The sequence below is a fragment of the Ovis aries genome, chromosome 1 (assembly GCF_016772045.2).
Source record: "Ovis aries strain OAR_USU_Benz2616 breed Rambouillet chromosome 1, ARS-UI_Ramb_v3.0, whole genome shotgun sequence".
Classification (NCBI taxonomy): domain Eukaryota; kingdom Metazoa; phylum Chordata; class Mammalia; order Artiodactyla; family Bovidae; genus Ovis; species Ovis aries.
This window is the reverse complement of record NC_056054.1, coordinates 14,990,695-15,012,621: the sequence shown is the minus strand read 5'-3', so window position 1 is coordinate 15,012,621 and position 21,927 is coordinate 14,990,695. Positions and strand designations below refer to the sequence as shown.

General features: G+C 42.4%; 1 protein-coding gene across 2 annotated transcripts in view; it reads right to left on the bottom strand.

The window, feature by feature from the left end:
- Nucleotides 1–940: 940 nt before the first annotated feature.
- SMAP2 (small ArfGAP2) overlaps nucleotides 941–21,927 on the bottom strand; it is a 48,598-nt gene continuing 27,611 nt past the window's right edge. The window contains exons 2-10 of one of the 2 annotated variants that reach the window (XM_004001841.6): nucleotides 16,331–16,464; nucleotides 15,016–15,101; nucleotides 13,938–14,016; nucleotides 10,414–10,500; nucleotides 9,117–9,198; nucleotides 8,005–8,114; nucleotides 7,067–7,232; nucleotides 6,363–6,679; nucleotides 941–2,294 (exon numbers count right to left, since the gene is read on the bottom strand). In XM_004001841.6, the coding sequence (XP_004001890.1) occupies nucleotides 2,169–2,294; nucleotides 6,363–6,679; nucleotides 7,067–7,232; nucleotides 8,005–8,114; nucleotides 9,117–9,198; nucleotides 10,414–10,500; nucleotides 13,938–14,016; nucleotides 15,016–15,101; nucleotides 16,331–16,464 (1,187 nt within the window). In that variant the 3' untranslated portion in view covers nucleotides 941–2,168. The remainder of the gene's footprint in view (nucleotides 2,295–6,362; nucleotides 6,680–7,066; nucleotides 7,233–8,004; nucleotides 8,115–9,116; nucleotides 9,199–10,413; nucleotides 10,501–13,937; nucleotides 14,017–15,015; nucleotides 15,102–16,330; nucleotides 16,465–21,927) is intronic. The other variant, XM_042246225.2, reaches the window with a different exon arrangement.

Here is a 21,927-nt window from a genome sequence, read left to right as displayed (position 1 = left end):
TGGTCCCACACCCACCCTCTCCCCTAATCTTGTCTTACCTTGTATTATTACCACCTGAAATCAAATCATTCATTTACTTGTTTATTGTCCATCTCTCCTACCACACTATCCTATGAGATCAGGGAGTTTTGATTCACTGTTTTATTCCAGAGCCTAAGATAGTGCTGGGCACACTGAAAGCTTTCTTTAAACACTTGTTGAATGAATTGACATAGGCCTGGCACGTAGTATTTGCTAATATTTGAGGGCAAAGTACCCTGTGTGCTAAACATACCACAGGAATCGCTTGATTTTACACTAGCCTCATTTTACACTGATACACAGGGCTTTAATAGCCAGGTCATAGAGCAAGAAGGGATATGAACACTGGTAGCCTGGCTCAGAGCCTTCTGAGCCATTGTGCTATCCTCTCACACCTGGAAGTATTCAAAAGGTGTACTCGAAGGAAGGAGAAGGGGCGGGGTCTCAGTTTTTCTATCGTGGGGGGTACTTCTAGTTCCGATGAGTTCCGATGGTCCGGGACTCCGGCTGGTACGGACATCCAGAGTCCACTCCCTCACAACTCTAGATGCCACTGGAAAAAGGCCACCTTTCTGACTGCCTGAATCTTGACCTGGTCCTTGGGTATGCTCCCTACGCTGTTTTTAATTAAAATACAGTTGATTTACAATGTTGTGCCAATCTCTGCTGTACAGAAAAGTGACTCAGTTATACACACACACATATATATATATATTTACATTCTTTTCTAAATATTCTTTTCCATTCTGGTTTATCCCAGGAGACTGGCTATAGTTTTCTATGCTATAGTAGGACCTTGTTTATCCATTCTAAATGTAATCATGTTTTAAAATGCAGAAAGTGAGGGAATTGCCCCTGGAAAGCAGAAGAGCTTGGCAGAACTCACCCTCCTCCACGAGTGACACACAGTGAGAGCGAGTGAGCAGTGCTTCCCTGCAACATTTATTAAGGAATTTGCACATACACAGGAGAAAGGCAACCAGGAGTTGTGGTTCCCACAGGTGAAATCTTTTAAGCAACGTTTTCTTGTTTTAGTTTTCAAGTGGGGCGAACGATGACTGAGAGGAAGGCTGCCCAGGCACCCTGCCTCATACACCTGGACAGACGGGGACGCAGGGCAACCTGGACATACCAATATGAAACAGCAACTGGCAGGTCGGAGAGGGGAAAGGAGGAAGGGAGCTACCAATGAGATGGTAAATTTTTTTTTAACTAAAGAAAAACTGGCAACAGTTTTGGGCTGTTGATAAATTAACTCCTCTCTGTTGTAAACCTAAAACTAAAAAACAAAAACACTCAGCACAGACGGGGAAAGAGTGGGAGGTGGAATCCACGCACACACACAAGCAGTACACACATTAAGCTCTGCATTCCCACCGGAGGGGCTGGTCCTCCAGCCACAAAGGCAGATCCTACCGGATGAAGTCAGGGAACAGGGTGTGTGTCTTTGTGTGGGACCTTTGAAGAGTCTTTGGTGCTAAGAAAGGCTGACCGAAGCAGCAAGTCCTGAAGTCTCAGATCCAGCAAACAATTCAGCATGAAGTAGAGTCATATTTTGCTCATCCTCGCCCCAGGGCTGGGGCCAAACTGCTCTAAGACTCAAGGAGCATTTAATTCGATTTTAGTACTTCCTTAATTTCCATAAATCAGGGGAGCATGATGCCCCCTTTCTCACCCCCAAAATTTAAACCTATGGAAATACTGGGTTGGCCAAAACGTCCTTTTGGTTAACCCAATAACTCATCAACACATACAGAAGGACCTCTAATCTCTTCCCTCTTTGCCTAAAATACAACCCCTACAGACCTTTCTGAGTCTGACAGGAAGTTTCAGCTTGTGGGAAAGGTGCTCAAAGGTGTGCACATCTATCCTGCAGTCTGAGTGCCTTCTGCCAACAGCTCCTAAGGTGCGGCTACCAGGAGAGAAGCCGGGCTGGGGCTGGGGAGGGAATCAGGACAGCTGGGGGACAGGTACGACAGAAAGCAACAGAGAGGCCTGCAGGTTTGGGATGCGGTTGGGCTAGGCAGGATGCCAAGTCCTAAGTGACCGACGTCTAAACCAGAGAAGTAGGAGAGGGGGATGGGGAAAGAGGAAACACAAGGAGAGGGGGCGACAGGGAGAGTGGTAGTCATCCAGGTGTGCTGTGCCTATTTCCACATCTGAGGGCTGAGCGTCTGATTTGCTGCCTGTCCGGTCCCGCCGTTCATGGACTGTCCATAGCTCAGCATGCCGTTGGTGCCACAGAAGTTCATCCCGGCCATCTGCTGGGTCATCTGAAAGGGAGAGAGGAGGCTTTCAGACAGGCTGTGGGCACGGGGCCAATTAGAGCAAAGGGCGGGAAGAAGTCCTTCCGCCTGTGGGGAGAGGAGAGTGAGACAAAGGGGAGCTCTGTCATGAGCAGAACTGCCCTGAACCTGCACAGATCATTCCGGGGACACCAGACCACAACGATGGAGGCCTCTGCAGAAGGGAGATGCTGTCGGAGACTAATGCTCAGGGAGGGGAAGGGGGAATCCTGGAGTGAGCTGACATAAAAGCGGCACAGGAGGTTATTCTGTTTCCCTTCCACTCTCATTCTGAAAAGGAGCCTATTGTGAACCGGCTGGAGCCAACCCTGAGAATATAAAGAGAAGCCCCCAGCCAGCCAGAACTCCTGTCTTTCCTCCAGCAAAGAGTGTCAGGGTAAGTGCTGTGCATGCTCGAGTAGAAAGAAGACAATGAAAAGGAAACTGGACTTTCAGAAAGGACAAAGGCAGGCAAAAAAAAAAAAAAAAGACCAACATGTCTTCACTGTATGAGAAAGGAAGTTGCTGGGAGAAAAGGGTTGGTGGCATCAGGCCTGGGTGGGGTTGAAGCCCCTTTAGGAATCTGATTAAAAGACTGGCTCCTGGCAGTGAACAGACGAAACTATTTATCAAAGAAAAATGCCTTAAATTTCCCAAGTCTGGTACATTTTCTGTATAAGATCTTTTCCTTTAGGAGAAAGGCTAACTTTTTTTCTTCCACCAACTTTTAAAGCAAATTTCAAATTTACAGAAAGGTCAAAAGATTAGGGTAATGAGACCCATATATCTTTCCTTAAATTCAACAATTGGTAACACTTTTGCTTTATTTTATCTTTGATATATACATATGTATCAGCTTTGAAAAATCTTTGATAGACATTGAAAATTGCAGATATCGTGACGTTTCACCTCTTAATAAGTCAGGAGGCATCTCATAAGAAGCTTCCCAGGTGGTGCGAGTGGTAAAAAACCAGCCTGTCAATGCAGGAGAAGAAGATCCCCTGGACAAGGAAATGGCAATCCACTCCAATATCCTTGCCTAGGAAATCCCATGGACAGAGGAGCCTGGCGGGCTACAGTCCATGGGGCCGCACAAAGTCGGACTCTTAGGTCTCACATGAATGAAGACTTTCCTAGAATCACAATACAATGAACATGCTCAAGATGTTTCACATTAATACTATATTCTAATATATATTACATTTCATTTTTCATCTCTTTAGCCTCCTTTAACCTAAAGGAGTTTCCCCGCCATTTTTTCCTAACACCATTTGAAGAGTCTAGGCCAGTTATTTTAGAGAAAATCCTTTAATTTAGATTTATCTCATGTATTCTTACGATTGGATCCAAGTTAAATATTTTTGGCAAAAATTCTAATATATATATTTTTTGATGTGCACTACTTTTAAAATCTATTGAATTTGTTACAATACTGCTTTTATGTTTTGGTTTTTTGGCTGTGAGGCATGTGAAATCTTATTGGAAAGTGAAATTTTAACCACTGGACCGCCAGGGAAGGCCCCCAAAATTTTATGTAAGTGATATTATATCCTTCTTAGTATAAGATATCAAGAAATGCATAATGCTAACGTGCCCCACTGTTGATAATTTTACGTTTGATCACTTATCTAAGGTTGTATCCATCATATGTTCTTTCATTGTAATTAATAAGTAATCTGAAGGGTATTTCTTTGCAAACATGTGAATACCCTGTTCTTTCTATAATTATTAGTTGTCATTCTTCTGCAAAGGCGGCTTTCTCTCCCTCTATCCCACACCCATTTTTAAAAAAATATGGACTCATGGATTTTTTTCTTATCATACAAATCCTAAAAGTTTACTGGGATATGTTCGAGGTGACCATTCTGAGTCAGTTCTTCCAGATACACACACAGTAGTTTCTTTCAAGTTATATTCAAGTCCTTTGTTTCTAGGAAACATTCTCATATTAAGTTTTAAATATATTAATCCTGTTCCACTATTTTATCTTTCTTCTTTGTGTGCGTGCTAAGTGTCTTCAGTCGTGTCTGACTCTTAGTGGCCCTGTGGATGGTAGTCCGCCAGGCTCCTCTGTCCATGGGGGTCTTCAGGCGAGAACACTGGAGTGGGCTGCCACGCCCTCCCCCAGGGACCTTCCCGGGCATGAGAGACCCTGCATTGGCACAGGCTCCTTAGCACTAGTGCCACCTTTGGGGGTCGCCAAACACACATATTTATGTTAGACCTTCTTTGCCTAAGGTCTTTCTTTCTGTTTCTTTTTAGTGCTCTCTATATTTAGTTTCCTTTCTCTGAGCTATTTCACGCCTTTCCTCTATGCCAAATATATTTTCAGTTGAATCTATTCTCCTCTGACTAACTTGTAATTCAGTCTATTTTTAAGATAATTGCGTTGTTTCTCAATTTGTTTCCTGAGTTCAGGAAAATTTCATTTCACAACTTCCAGGTATTTGTCCATTTGGGTTCTAAGTTTCTCACTTTTTGATTCAAGCTGTTTTGTCTTACCTGCAAGTGTTTGTTAGAGGACATTTAATTCAGGATTGCGTAACAGTTTTCTTCTATTTTGTGACTGGTTTTGGAGAAAGAATTTTCATTCCTCAAAATGTTTAGACTTCATTTTTTTAGTTTCTTCTCATAATAGTTTTGCATAAATGTCACTTGCTACTTTCTGTTTATTTTCTGTGTGTATGCCTGTTCAATCGTGTCTGGCTCTTTGTGACCCCATGAACTGCAGCCCCTCAGGCTCCCCTGTCCATGGAATTTTCCCAGCAAGAATACTGGAGCAGGTTGCCATTTCCTCCTCCAGGGGATCTTCTCCACCCAGGGATAAACCCCTCATCTCTTGCATCTCCTGCACTGGCAGGCGGATTCTTTGTAGCACCTTATTTTTCTGAATCAGCAATAACACACACAGATGAAAGGATCTGGGGAGACTTATTAAATTTCTTAGTTCAAGAGCACCCTCTTCCGTTAGTAAAGTGAAATGACTATTTGGTGGGGAGGAGGATAGTAGATCTGATTTTGTCATTCTCAATTTTTACTTCTTCACCACAAGGTCTCCTAAGGGCACCCTCTCATTCTAAGTCATCCTCATCTCTCCTAGAAACAATGCTTTGCCAAAACTACCCCCTATAGTCCTATCTATTTCAAGTCCTTTGTTTTCGATTCTCCAAGTAACCAGAGTTATACTGCACCAGGTCTCAGAACACTTCTCAGCACGTCTCTCATCAGGGCAGGGCTTTCTCTTTCTTGGGCGTGTTTTATCTATGCCCTGTCACCTCTAGCCCCCTGCTCCTTCTCCTCTTTTCACACGGCCTCTCTGTGGTGCTGGCTCTGCTTGATTTCGGTGTTTTTAAAAAGCTGTTTATTGTCGGCTGTGCTGGGTCTCTGGTGCTGTGAGGGCTCTTCTCTAGTTGTGAGCAGGCGCTACTCCAGTTGCAGCGTGCAGGCTTCCTACTGCTGAGGCTTCTCTTGTTGCGGAGCACAGACTCCAGAGTGCACAGGCCTCAGTACTTGCTGTACTCAGGCTCAGTAGCTGCAGTTCCTGGGCTTCAGAGCTCAGGCTCAACAGTTGTGGCACGTGGGCTCAGCTGCTCCTCGGGATGTGGGATCTTCCTGGGCCAGGGATTGAATCTGTGTCTCTTGCCTTGGCAGGCGAATTCTTTACCACTGAGCCACCAGGGAAGCCCTGGATTTTGGTGTTATAACCGTGTAATTTGAGGTTTGTGGTATTCTATTAGGTGCAAAAGTCACTGCTTATGGGTGCTTTTATTGGCACCTCTTGTTTATCTGGACAAGTTGTTTTGTTTTGATGAATGTGTAGAGAGTTTTAGAATCAGGCAATTACCCTTATTCTACAGGAACCCAAAATACCTCAGAAAGTCTGAGGTTAGACAGACCTTCTGTTCAAACAAATAAATAAATGAAGCAAATTCAAGAATGTCTCTGGCGACATCTCATTTACATTGTAAGGATTCAAAGGATAAGGGGCAGACACTAAGTGAGACGGCCTTGAGGAAGGCTCAGAACTCTTGTCCTGAGTGAAATGGAGCAGCTTACCTGAGTTAGGTTCCACTGCAGCTGCTGAGCTGGCTGAACCCCATACATAGTCTGGGGCATAGCTGCCATGCCTGCCATGTAGCCGGCCTGCTGGGTGGTCATCATTCCGTTTGGCACACCCATCATGGAGGCCTGCATGCCCCCCATATAGCCTGCAGGCATGGCCATTGGGGCAACCATCCCAGAAGCTCCTGGCTGAGCTACCATGCCTACTGGTGGGGGCATCATGCTCCCCATTAGGCTGTTAGCAGGTGCAACCCCAGGGAAACTGGGGTAGGCAGCGGGATACGCCATCTGAGCAGGAGCCATGAACACTGCTGCCGAGAGAACAGACACACAGATTCGTGAAAGAGGAATGCACACAATGCCAACCCAACGCTCGCTGGCTGCCCCTTCCAGCTAAGATTCCTCAGACAGATCCTCTGGCTTCTAGCGGGCTGCAGACCCAGGCACTTCCCCTTTAGGGTCCAGATCCAGACCCCAAGTCAGGCTTCACAGAGGCCAGACCCCACAGAAGCATGGCTCTGAGTTACAATATCTATCTCCTGATAGTCAGTGGCTTCACAAGGAATGTCATGCTCAGGCTTGTTTGGAGTATGATGTCAGGGCCCCCAGAGAAACTGCCCCTGGCACAACAAATAATTCCTGCATGGAAGGCCTCCCGTTTCTAGCTGGCACACTGACATGACCCCTGTGAACTCTACCTTGGGTGGGCATCTGAGGCGTCTGGGATCCATATAGTGACAGGATGGAGTCTTTAGACAGCTGCTTCTTGCTTGTTTCTTCTGATTTGCTCCCTGGCTCTGGAAACAGGTTCAGGTTTTCCGGAACTGAGCCAGCACTCCCTGGGGTTGGCATGGAACCTACAACCTTAGGACAAAGGGCAGGGAGGAATTGGAATGGTCCTCTTGGGGTTCTCTGTAAAGGACCTCCCTCATCTCTCAGGTGCTTCTAACATTTGCCATGAGAAAACGTGGCTCGAGTTAGTAGCTTCCTGAAACTTTTACCATAAAAACATCTGGAAACACCTGACAGTTAAGCTCTGGTACAATTCTTTGCTCTTTAGCAAAACGATGTGATTTGGTAAAAAACTAACAAATTAAAATGACCTACAAATGATGCAGCCAGAGAGAACTAAGACCCCAGTACCACTGTTTACTGGTTGTGTAATGAGAGGCTAGTCATGTAACTTTTCTGAACTCTTTCCTCATTTGGAAGACCCATCTTGTAGGATTGTGGTGAATATTTCAAATCATAAGGGAAATATACAAAATGATACACAAAATCACCCAGCACTGCCTGGTGTGCACAGCAGGCATTCCACAAATGGGAGTCACTGATGGTCTCAAGCCTTTCCTATTTACAAACTCTCTGCCAATAACTCAGGCTGAGGAGCTGACTTATAGGATTAGCCTTTACAAACTGACACATCTTCAACAGAAGTTCACATAAAGGGCCCAATCTTTTGAGGCAAGAGACAAAATGGAATGAATAGGCTGTAACAGCGATGACAGGGTTAAGGGAAGAATCAAGAAAACCAAAGTCAATCCCACCAAGAATGCATGACTTGACTCCAGGATTAAGTTATCAAAAGCACCCTTTACAGAATGCTCTTTCCTCCTGAGTCACCCATAAGACTCACCTTTCTGGAAACCGAAGAAGAGGGAGATGAAACAGAGGCCAGAAGATCTAAATCCTTCTCTAGGGTATTACTGGCCTTACCATTTGTAATGGAGCAGGATACAGGAGCATCTGGAAAGAGAGGCCAAAGTTAAAATGTAGCCCTGCTTATTAAGCCCATTCCTTTCTTCTCTTCCAGACACAAAGTAGAGAAGCCCCACATGCTCCAATCACAGACCCTGAAATCTAGGCTCTGGAACCATACAGCTTGGATGAGGAGGCATCTCACAAGATTCCCGAGAACACTGGAAAAGCCTGTAGCTCAGCAGAGGACAGGAGGAACTTGGGCTTGAAGGCTACATTAGCACCATTGCAAGGGAGATGCCTGGCTCCCTTCTGGCTATTTGAGGGGCAAAGCTGTGCAGGATTTATCCTCAGAGAGAAATGAAAAGTACAGACATGAGAAGCTGAAGTAGCCAATACTCAGCAGGAATGGACTGAAACAAAGTACAGCCATCAGTACTATGAAAAGTAAGAATAGGCTCTGTTTCTGAAGGGGGCAGAACCACTAGCTCAGGGTTTCAAAAAGTTTGGAGGAAAATGACCACAAGGTAAGGGGCCGTCTCAGAAACAGGATGCACCTGGAAAACGAGAGGGCCGGGGGCAAGGCTCACAGGTGCTGGTCTAGTGAAACTTGCAAACACTTACTGAATGCTCCGTGTGTGTGGGCAAGGAGCTAAGAGCTTTAGAGGCATTATCTCATTTAGTCCTTCCAACAACATCTCTGATGTAGACTCATCATCCTCACTACAGGAGGAAAGTTATGTTGAGAGGTTGAGCAAGCTCCCCAAGGTCACAAAGATAGAGAGTGGCAGAGCGGGGACTCCGGCTTCCAAGGTCATGCGCAGCCAGCACTGGGCCTGACCGCTCCTCTAGCGCAGCACTGTCTCCCTAAAGACTGTCAGCACTTTTTAGAACAACTGCTCAGATGTAAAAGAGCAGGAAGAACAGGAGGGAACAACCTTAGTGATGAAGCCACCAACCGAACAACCCCATCTTTACCTGTCTCCCCAGGATCACAGAGAATTCATCAACATTGCTGAGATTACAGGAGTGGAAAAGTCTAGCTCTTACCAAGGCCCAAGAGATCCACCGCAGGAGCTTTGGATTTCGGGGAGGTTTTCCGAGGCAGCTGTGGATCTTCTTTTTTCTGTGGCTAGGGTTAAAATATGTTACAGAAAGAAATAAGCAGGTGTTTTTGAAGCCTCTAATTCCCTCTCCAACTGTAAAGCCACAGGAATTCTTGTGGCATGGATGTTGTTATTCAAAGAGAGTTACCAAAGGAACAGAACTCAGGAAGCGTTAAGTGAAAAAAAACCAAATCAGAAGACAAAGTGCAGAAATCAAACCTAAAGTGAAAAACAAAGCTGTCATCTGCACTTATCTGGCTTTCTAAAGAGAGAGATCTTTCCGAAACCAAGACAACCACAGACCAGGGTATCCAACAGAAGCAGCGGTTTTTGGTCCCAGGAGAAGCAAAGAATAAAGGCAGGTGTCTGATGGTACAAAAGGTAATGGCCAACACTTCTCCCAGTGATTAGAAAACCTTTAATACCAAAAGGGAACTCATTTTATAGGTTACCTAATTCGCTCTGCCAATATCACTACAGACTGTGTTCTGCAGACAATATTTCAGAATGATGCTAAAAGACCCTCGAAGGAAAACAGTAAAAAGTCTTCTTTCCCAAGATTCCAAACATGTTAAGAGTCGTGACCCAGGGATCGAACCCGTGTCTCTTACACCTCCTGCAGTGGCAGGCAGGTTCTTTACCACTAGCGCCACCTGGGAAGTCCCATCTTAGAGTATCTACTACCACGGCCATCAGGTGTCCAGTGGGAAAGAAGGGTGCCTACTTCATTATGACAGAGCGAGAACACAAGAAGGGATGGTTTAAAATGAATTACAATAAATAAATAAATAAAATAAAATTAATTACTACGGCCTGGCTTCTGGACTGTTCTTAACAGCAACAGGAAAACCAGGTACAGAAGGCCTAAGGAGAGGACTAACGTAGCATCTGCTCAGAAGGTGTCACGGAGCCTTGGCATTCTGCCATGAAACGTGCCTCTTGCTCAGATGGGACAGGTGCCGTTCCCCAGCTCCCATCTGGACCTCAAAGGCAGTGTGACAGAGCAGACTGGGCGGCAACAAGGCAATGGGAAAGCAGCAGAAATGGCAGTGGGTGATCTAATCCGAATGTGGCGCCCTTTAGTCCCAGGTGCAATGGTGCAACGTGCTCTCAACGAGCCCTACACCTCCCCACCCCTCCCCACCCCTCCCCTCCCCTCTCCTCTCCTCCACTGCCCTCCCCTCCACACATGTCAGCAAACCCTGAGCCATCCACACAGCACACACACTGCCCCCACTTACCATTTTCACCTTCTCAAAAACAACAGGTTCCATTTTTTTCTCTGGAGCTGGTTCACTCCCTCTTTTCCACTTGTTATCTTTTTCTTTCTATGATGATTAAAAAAAAAACAAGACAAAGAACAGACCCCATGGTGACTAACAGTTCAACAAATTAGAATCCTAAATGTCTCAAAAGGACACACAAATCCCTACTGAATCTGATGCAGGAGCCTGACAGACTGTGGGAGGGTCTTGTGTGGGGCATGAGTGCTGGCCTCTTCCACCCTGGCCTCAAGGCTGTAAAGAGGCATCTTTCAAATTTCTTAAGTATCTCCCTCCTTGTTCTGTCTAATCCATGTATGACTGTTAAGTGTGCAGACCGGGTTATCCATAGAGGTTAAAACATTTCAACAGTTTGCTGTCCCTTTTGGACCCAAGTTTAACTTGCTCATCTTGGTACAGCAGTGAAAAATGTTCATCTTACTTGACATACAGCCTTCAATCAAAGGTTCTCTCCCTTACAAATATGAGCCAAAGATGAAGTGTTTCCTTATATATAAAATGTGAGTGAGAAGAGCTGCGATCAAAAGAATATCACCTGGATCAAAAGAATAACAGAACATAAATGTAATTTGCTATATATTAAAGGATATTGTATAAATACAATGGATAAAGTTTGAAGTCCTCCATCTGCCTCTTCTAGCCAGAGGGTTCTGTTGTTCAGTCACTCAGTTGTGTCTGACTCTGTGACCCCATGGACTGCAGCATGCCAGGCTATCCTGTCCTTCATTATCTCCCACAGTTTGCTCAAACTCATGCCAATTGAGTCAATGATGCCATCCAACCATCTCATCCTCTGTCACCCCCTTCTCCTGCCCTCACGAATCTTATTTGTAAAATGCAGGACAGCTGGAGCTCAAGCTCCAATACTTTGGCCACCTGACACGAACAGCCAACTCACTGGAAAAGACCCTGATGCTGGGAAAGACTGAAGGCAAAAGGAGAAGTGGGTGGCAGAGGATGAGACGGTTGGATGGCATCACCAATTCAATGGACATGAACCTGGGTGAACTCCGGGAGACGGTGAAGGACAGGGAGGCCTGGCATGCTGCAGTCCATGGCGTCACAAAGAGTTGGACACCACTTAGCAACTGAACAACAAATACACGTGAAAAACGGTCGGCCCTGATCATGATCAAAAAGTGAAATTTAAAATGCACTTTTGGGCGGAATTCCCTGGCAGTCCAGTGGTTAGGACTCTGAACATTCAGTGCTGAGAGTCCAGGTTTGACTTCTGGTTGGAGAAATAAGATTTCAAGCCACGAGGCATGGCCAAAAAAAAAACACACACATTTTGGGGAGGAGAAAAAAATCTTAATAGTACTATCTAATATTGGTAGGGATGGAGTAAAACCACTCTACTTATCCAATGCTAAGAAGACAGTATAGAACAGTACAACTTCTAAAAAATATATTGGCAAACGTATGAAGAGACAAATACTGAAACCCTTTGACCAAGAGAACATTGTATCTTGTAATATACCTTAAGAAAAATAATCCAAAGCATGGAGAAAGTGACATATGCCAAGAAGTTCATTCCAGAATAATGTATCTGAAGAGAAACGTCACCTTTATGCCACAGAGGGGAAGAGTGAAATAAACTGTGATCTAGCTGCTCACTGAACAAGAGGCAATGATTACAAGTTGTGAAAAGTAACAAGGAAACAGGTGACAGGTAAAAACACGATGTGTTGAGTTAAAGGAAAGCAGGAGGCATTCTATCCAACCATGGCACAATTATGCCTTCAAAAAGTAACTACACGGGGAAGAATGGGGGAAACACACAGGCGACAGTCATTATGAAGGGAAGAGCAGGCATGGCTTTTCCACTTTAACTTCCATATTATCTGTAAAGTGATATCATAATCACGAAGAACACACCCAGCGATGCTTGTTGCATACATAGTGTAATACTTTAATACAGAACACTTTATTTCTCGAAATTCAAAACATCTTATCTGTCTATTCAAGAAGAATACTCTTCAACAAAGCCAGTTTCTTTTAGATTTGATATTAAATGCCTTCACTTAGCAAATATTAATTCTTGGCATATAAATCTTCACAAAGATATTTTTTAAAAGTCTACATACATCAAATAAAAGGTTTTGAAATAGCTCTTTGGCACACAGGAAACATTTCCTTTCTAACTGAAAACATTTAGTGAGTAAAACAGGCTGCTTTCATGGGTATGGTACAGCAGAAACATAATTATGGATGAATACCATCTATTTCCATACAGCACCTCTTTCCTCTTCTCCTACCTTCTGAATTACCTCAGGTACCTTTTGTTTGACCTCATCTGATTTCATATGTTCTTGTACAATGAACAGAGCTAAGCAGACAGACTACAGTTTTCTACAAAGGAAAGGAAAGGTCTGTTTCTTCTGGTTTCAAACTCTTCTTAATGATGCCATCCAAGCCATAAATGTACGCTGGGTTAAGTCTTTCTTGGAAGAGTTACGACACATCCCTTTTCTGGATGACTGTGACATAAGAGTCCTTCATACAAAGCTGAGAAGGAATTATCGTTACCTAACTACATGTATTACCCTGCACTTACTTGCCCACGTTGAAATCAAAGACCAGTTAGTGCCCCTTTTCACACAAGATCAAAAGATCAGTCTCGAGCTAATTCCAATTAGTTTGACTTTATCTGGAACGGCTTAGAGCCCTGTGTAAATGTAATGATCTCACTGGCTAGCACATCTTCCATCAAAATAAACAACAGAGAGAGGACAGATGCTAGGTAGATAGGTCTTTTGCTAGAACTGGAGAATCCCATATTCTCCATATTTCCTTAGCTAGAGAAACAGTCGATTATTTCAAAGCAAATTTATTAGTCTTGTCAAAGGCTTTTTGAAGGTTTAAGTTAGTCATATTTATAGGTTCCCCTCTAGCTGTCATTAGTCAGGCATATTTCCTTCTTCCAGAAACCATGTTGTATTTCCTCTTGTACACTGTATTTCAGATTCTAACCACATGCCTAGGATGCAAAGTGTATTTGGCAACTGGGAGTCTCCTAAAACTCCTCTCAAGAACAAGCGATTCCATTGGCAGTCAGTCAACGGACACAATGGAAACATATGCTGGTCAAATTTAAGGAAACTCTGCTGATATAATTACATCAATTTTGGTGACTTCATTTACAGAAAAAAAAATGCACACACACGTATGTATGCACACACACACTATTCTATTTGATCCAGTATGCCCAACATATCCATATAAAGAAATAATTTGGAAATGGGAATCGCTGACATCTAAATTCAGATCATGGTAAAGAATTAACTGATGGTTGGTCCAACCCTGAGGCAAAAGTTTGCTCCATGATATCTCAGGGTCTTGATTCAATAGCTTGCTTTATTCTACTTTTTTTGTTTTTATGTTCTTAGAGTATTTTGGTAGCTGTTCTTCAGATTCTCCCCAGGCCTGATTAATAAGCAAATTGTTTATTATGAACAAAACTTGAAAGATTTACAACCAACCCTAAAGGCGTTGATGTCCAGACTTCGGTCCATGTATTTCTTCTTCTCATATTTATCTCGAATAAATCCCTCGACTGCACTGCAAGAAGCTTATTAAGGATAAAGCAAGCAAGTCTTTCTCACAGAATGACCATAAAAGGTCCATTTGTATCCCGTGAGCATTGGTCCCCCTCTTCCTTCTGCCTGGTTTACCCACGTGGCTCCTGTCTCTTCTGGCCTATCCCTAACCCAAACCTTAAAATGCCTCCTTCGTGGCTGCTGCAGGGAATCACCATTTCCTACAGCAGAAATGGGGTCACTCTTCATTTTGACAGCAGTGGAGCCTGTGGCTGTTCTACTGATAGAATACAGGTAAAGCAATCAGTTATCTACTTTAAAGTCCTTAAGTCAACAGGACTGAAACAGACATCTGAGTGCCACTTAAAAAAAATATACGGGACTCCCGTGCCCCACTGCCAGATTCTGATCTGGGGTCCTCTGCAGGGCTCCAAATCTACATTTAGTAGGTTCTCCTTGTACCCACCAAAATCAAACTCTAACAAGATGGTCTACAAGCCATGTTTTGAGAAGCACTGCCTTCAGGGAGTTTGGTTTTATGAGCTGAGTGCCATCTCCATTTGAGGGGCTAGGGGAAGAAAGTTGTGGATTAACTGGTCAACAAGTTAATTCTTTCAGGTAGGGCATAAAAAGGCATTAAAAATCAGTGGCAGTTTTGCTGAATCAACATAGCACAATAAACTATTCTTTTTATCAAACAATAGTTTCAGAGATTCAAAGACTATTAGAGATGTCACTCTATGGAAGAATTCACAGTGAACCACAGCAGTCTTAATTTCTGGATGAGTCGCCCCTGTGTGACACCACCATTCTGACATTAGAGAGTATATACGTGGGCTTTCTATATGTCTTGGTTGCAGGAAAGAGGAAAAGCCAGACAGACTTCAACTCATCCACATATAAAGATGGCCCAGTCAGATCGTGGGTCCTGAGTCTTCTGTAACTCTCCCAAGACACTACCAACACCACCACCACCACCAATAAAACCATTCAGCCTTTGAAGCTGCTCCAAAAAGGATACTGGTCTATTTGAGGTCGCCGAAAGGTCTCAGGCAGGTAGGCTTCATAAAGTCGGTTTGCCTTTCCATTCCCCATCTCTTGCATGCACTGCAATCAAAAAGATGTGGAAACAAGGAATGTCACATTAGGAAAGAATGGAAAAACTTCTTATCCAACTGCATCATTTTACAATTGAAAAGCCAACCTAGGGAGTGGCAGAACCGAGATTTAAACCTGCGTATTCTGATTTATAATCCATGATTCTCTCGGCTTTGCTCCCAACCATTTCCTTCCACAGCTGTCTTTCCTGCCACTCTGTCTCCTTTTATTGAAAGATTTGTCTAACAAGATATATTTGATTCAATAGTAATTTAAGATCCCATTTGAAAGTCCAAGACAGAGCTGCCAATCCAAATGTCTACTTGGCAGGCAATACTCAGTGCCTAATCAGGCAGGCAGTAATTACGAACAACTACAATTCTGAGTTTATAGTAGCAATTAACCTATCCACTGTATTACCAACAAATATGTTTCTCATTAGGCTTTTGAAAGACTCCTTAACATTTGTGAGAGATACATTCCAAGATTTTTAAACATCTTCAAATATAACTGAAAAATATAACTAATCTTTTAGTCCTTCAGTGAATCTATAAAGATAACCTAAAGTAACTTCTAAAGCCATTTTCTGTCAAGAATAACCTCTTACTTACAATATCAACTTTAGCAACTGGTTTTCTTCGGAGCCAGGAGATTTCCCGAAAACAAATTTCATATATATATGTGTATATATATATATATATATATATATATATATATTTGTAAATTACTTTAAGAAGTTTCAATGCAGGAAGAGAACAGAAAACAGGGAAGCCATATCAACCTGCAGCTCTCCAGCCAGGCTGGACTCACTAACTTAAGCGTCTCACAGTCAGCCCACCAACCTAACAGCAAGCAGGATTCATATATGCATTTCTGCAATAAAAAACATTAAAAGTATACGTGTTGGACTTCTTTTTTAAGTGAGTATCTAAAATTACAAACATTAGATCTGAAAATGATAAGGGCCTTAGAAAATAATACAAAGATCCTCCTTCATGTCTTCATGGATCCATGGGGTCCTAGTCCATAGAGTATTTGTGTTTTGAAGGAGGTAAAATATAAGTGGAATAACTTGTGTTTTAAATACAAAGATGAAAATTTTTTATTGTGGCGTTAGTGTTGAATACTTAAACTTCCCTCTACCTTCACCTTTGTGCCCAGTTTGACTGAAATTCATCTGGAACTACTTTCACATGAAGTATGGGAGCAGCTGACTCACTCCTGGGTTGTGCAAGTACCTGGATCTGTTCTTGAGTCCACTGGTCAAGGTTAACCGATTTTACCCTGGATATGTGCACCCCGAGATTCCTGTGGATTCCAGCACATCGAATGCAGATGAACACACCAATGTTCCAGGAGGCCCATCGTGGCCCTGTGGAGGGCAGGATCAGGGGGCAATAAAGTAAAAATTAAAACAACATTCACAACCCAAACCAGAATTATTTAGGTTATCAGATAACATTTCAGCTAGAACATCAGTGAGAGAATTGTTACCACGATCACCTTTAAAATTTTTAAAAATTTTGTTTTTATTTTTTTGGCTGCGCTGTGAGGCTTGCGGGATTTTAGTTCCTTGAACAGGGACTGAACCCCAGGCCTAGCAGGGAAAGCTCTGAGTCGTAACCACTGGACTGCCAGGGAATTCCATAATCACCTTTTTTGGATCATTGTTTTGTTAATTTTTCCAAAAGTGAGCTTTTTTTTTAAAAAAAGTTTAAAGCTCTTAAGTGTACAATATGGTGGTCTTTAGTATATTCACACAGTCATGCATCATTGCCACTATCTAATTCCAGAATGTCTTCACCCTCCCCAAGAAGAGTTCTCAAGCCTAGTAGCAGGCACTTCCCATTTCCTCTAAAATTCCCCTGACCCCAGCCCCTGGCAACCACAAATCTACATTTTTTTTCTATAGATTTGCCAATTCTGGACATTTCATAGAAATATATAACGTGGGCATCTGTGTATGGAACAATAGCTTTTTTAGAGTCTCACAAAGGTTAATATTGTTACTTATGTTTTTAAAAATCCCAGGAGAACAGCGGCAGGTCATGTCACATTCTATTTAATATATTTCATGAACAGCCCTCTCTCAAGAAACTTTTTAATGGTGGTGAGACCTGGATTCAGTTTTCCTACTAGGAAAAAAGATACAGACATACCATGCCAGCTTGCAGCTAAGCCTGAAATTTAAAACTCTGTTTATCCTCCCCTCCCCACCAGGACTATAAAATATGCATCCAGATTCGCTTAATAGGATCCTTTCCCCTAGGGCTAATGTCCCTACTTTGCCCACCTACAGCATTATCTAGATTTAAAATTGCCATATAATAAGGATGCTTATAGCAAAAAACAAAAACAAAAACAAAAAACTCAGACATGTATTTTAATATAAGATGTTACATAATCTCCCATCCCCTGCCAACTTTGCTCACCCTAATAACCACTCTGGAAAAATTTCAAACTCCTCTTCATAATTTTTATACAGGGTAAAAGCAACTTACTTTTATATGACATCTGCCAAAGATTTACTGAAAAATCACTAATATTTCTTTTGCCACTACTCCAGTAGGCAGAAATTCACCACATAAAAGAAGCATGATGTCAAGAGCTAGAGGTTGTGAAAAAGAAGTGAAAAGACACGAACTGGGTTTCTACAGAGATAAACAGGACCCGCATTTGGAACAAAAAAGGACACGAGGTTTTGGTTCTGCTGGACACAGACAATGGTGTGGTTAGTCTGAGGGTTTTGACAGAAGTTTTTTTTTTTTTCTTTAATCTTTTCACTGAAGGATAATTGCTTTACAGAATTTTGTTGTTTTCTGTCAAACCTCAACATGAATCAGCCATAGGTCTACATATATTCCCTCCCTTTTGAACCTCCCTAAAATCTCCCGCCCCATCCCATCCCTCTAGGTTGATACAGAGCCCCTGTTTGAGTTTCCTGAGCCATACAGCAAATTCTCGTTGGCTATCTATTTCACATATGGTGATGTAAGTTTCCATGTTACTCTCTCCATACATTTCAGCCTCTCCTCCCCTCTCCCTATGTCCATAAGTCTATTCTCTAATTTTGTTTCTCCACTGCTGCCCTGTAAATAAATTCTTCAGTACCATTTTTCTAGATTCCCTGACAGAAGTTTCAATGAAGGAATGCTAGAGTTATATGGAAGAAAATTATTTTTAGAAATCTGAATCAGCAGCTATTATAAATAAGGTAATTTCTAGATAAAGATATCAGATATTACGGTTAAAAACTGAAAATACAGAAGGCTCAAGTTCTCCTTATAACCACCAGGTGGCGTTCTCTGCCTGAAATTTTATTGCAATACCCTCTTCCTGCTATAATAATCTTGATACACTCAGGTTTATCTTCTAAAAAGACCTTCAGTCCCTTCAAATCCCCAGATTTGCACAGTAGATCTGCCACGTAACTAACAAGCACACAAATGATCCACACACTTCTTTCAATGGTGGTGAGTTACATAAACACAAACTGGAAAACCTAAATAGATGGAAATGAGATTCCTTAAGGTGCTGTGGGTCTATTTTGGGTTATAGTTTTTATAAGGAACTCAAGATAAACCGAAATTATACATGATTAAAAATGGGACCAAAAGTCAATAGTTCATGTCTCTTTACCATTTTCCCTCTGCTCTAGATTCTAGAACTCATGATAAGATAGTTAAATTGCACCTGTTTGCTAACAAAATCAGAAGCCAAAAACACGAATTAAAAGTTAGCTGTGGAGTGTTACACTATTTGTTTTCTGACCCTAAGTCTGGAGAAGGTGATTCCCAAACATCAAAGCCAGTGTCACAACTGGGGAATTTCTCCAGATCCCATTCCAGAGTATAAGGTCTCTGAAGAATACAGGACTAAATCCTGATATTCTGAAGCTGCTAACAAGGCCTCCATATAGAAACACAGGCAATAATATTTTCACGAAAAGTCAAAGGAAAGCCTCCTTTGCCCCACTCCCACATCCCTCCTACGACCTTTTCCCAGTGAAATATGGGCTGTTCCATCTCAGACACTCAGCTTCCTTTAGTTTTATGGTGCTGGATTTATTAAGCTGTAACTTTATCCTCCATACAGGATTCCGAAATTAGAGAAAAGGAAAAGACAGGAGAGACGGTTACTTATATGGCTGAAAATATGGGGAAACGGTGTTGTTATTGCAAGTATAATCTTTGCAGCCAGGAAAAAACTGAAGTTTGAAGGTCAGCTTCAATAACAATTAGCTGCGCGACTTCAGAGAGACACTGAAACCTCCTAGGCCTCAGTTTCCTCATCTTCAAAATGTGTACAGTAATATTCACCTTACATGCTGAGACTATGGAGGGATACTAACAAAAGAGAGCTACATATAAGAACGTGGTATAGAGTGAGATTTCTGGAACCCACTTCCCATTCATCTACTTTCATTGATAACAGCATGTTAACGCATTCATATGTCTATACCAACACTATGCAAGACCACAGAATGCTCCTGTTAGACAGGAATGTGAGTTCCAGTCCTAAAATGTCAGAACCAGAATCAATTGACTGAACAGCAGAAAGAAGAAATTTACCCTCGATACAATTTCAAAGTCTTCTAGAAAACAAGAAATTTTAGGCAGTTTTCTAAGTCTCCCCCCAAATATTCCTTGAAATGTATTTCCTAAACCCCCACCTGTTCCCCTTCTCTGTTATACGCTTCCACTCTGCCTTTGTGTCCACACATGCCTCCACTACACACACGAAGGAAGACGAGAAGCTGACAGCTATTTGACGTGTCTGGATTACACAGTACCCTGTATTGCTGCTACAAGGCCAACCTAGTAGAACATGGCATTATAGGCAAAGATAATCCAGTTGTTCCATACACACTGGTCATGGCCACCTACGAGAAAATATACAAAAGATGCCATTTTGAAGTTGAAAAGAGACTCTGAGAGGCAATATTCTGAACTGTTTTGAAAGCAAAGAGGATAGATAGTGACATAAACTGGGTAGTGATTAGCACAAAGTCATGGTTAAGTGAACATATTCAACAGGGGCCTATGAGCGGGCTCAGGAAGCATTAAGCAATATTAAAATTAACAAATAATCACTCTGCAATAAGAGATCAGTAAAAATCAAGAAAGTATTTGGATTTGGCTAATCTGTCAAGAAATTGGCTCTAATAAGTCCCAGCCCAGTATCAGGGAAATCTGGGCTTACCCTAACTATTTTCACACCTTCTAACAAGTATCTCGAGTGTTTATTTCTCCATTTGTAAAATGGAAAGCATATAAGTAAATCCAATTTACATTCAACTACTGGATGCCTTCTGCATAACTGAGTTAACTACTGATACTTGGCTGCAAATTTTTCTTGCTGCTAAAATTTCCCTCATCACAAGAGCTGCTGGGCCTAGAATTGTTCTGTCTGGGCTTGAGAAATCAGCAGAGAGAAGAGAACTAGACTTACAGATAGCTTGAAGTCACTATTATAATAATTATAGCTCATGAATCTCTAACTTGTAGAGTTCCAAAAAATAAATGTTGAGGTGAAAAAAAAAAAAAAAAACATTGCTAAATCGATGGTTACCCATAATTAGACCTGCCAGCACCTTGGAGCTGTTGAATAGCTCTTCAACAGGAAGCGTCCAGGAAGGGAGAGAAACTCTTCCCTCTTCCATTCAAGCCCTGTTGAATCTACCTTGGAAACTTTCCCAGAAACTATCCATTTCTACCTAGACCTTCTCCTATCTCACCCATAAGCATTCATTCTCTCTTTTTTAATGGGCATAAGATTTTTTTTCTTGTTGGAGCTTTTAAAATGTTTTTATTGAAAAATAATTGATTTACAATGTTGTTTTAAGCATTTATTCTTTTAATATTATTTATTGAGTAGATGGTAAAGAATCCGCCTGCAATGTGGGAAACCTGGCTTTGATCCCTGGGTTGAGCAGATTCCCTGGAGAAGGGTACTGCTACTCACTCCAGTATTCTTACCTGGAGAATTCCATGCGCAGAAGAGCCTGGCAGGCTACAGTCCATGGGCTTGCAAAGAGTTGGACATGACTAAGTGACTTTCCTTTTTCACTGAGTACCTTTTATGTGCCAAATACTCTGCCTGCTAGGTACCAGGAATACAAAGGCAGAGACAGTGAAGATGAGATTCCCTAATTCAAAGAGCTCATGGACTAACAACCAATTGGTCTCCAGTCTCCCACTAGAATAATCTCTCTAAACACAAAACTACACAAATCAGGCCCCAAATATAAACTTTTCACGTAGTCATAAACATAGAGGTGAAAATGTAACTTGGTGCAAGTTTTCTGAATAGTATATTCCAAACTGAACTCTCAATCTCTTGCCACAAAACCTTCTGTCTCCATTCTTCTCCGTCTTGATCCATTCACCTCCATCTCACCTCCATTCAATCAAATGCAGCAGTCAAAAATTCATACCTCATTTATACCTCTCTCCTTCAACCACCATCTCTGCAGCATCACCAAGACCAAACCTCTCTCAAATCGGCGTGTCTCCTCTCCACGTGCAACACTGTTTCTCTAATTCAAACCCACCGGATCGCTCGGACTAGTGCAATAACCTCCTAATGAATGTCTCTCTACTTTCATATTCCTCTCTCCTCCAAACCAAACCAAAAACCATTTGCTGTGAAACGGCCAGCTTGAACTCTTTTTATTTTTAATGTGGTTAGTTACAATGTTTTGTTAGTTTCAGTTCAGTTCAGTTCAGTCACTCAGTCGTGTCTGACTCTTTGCGACCTCATGAACCGCAGCACACCAGGCCTCCCTGTCCATCACCAACTCCCGGAGTCCACCCAAACCCATGTCCATCAAGTC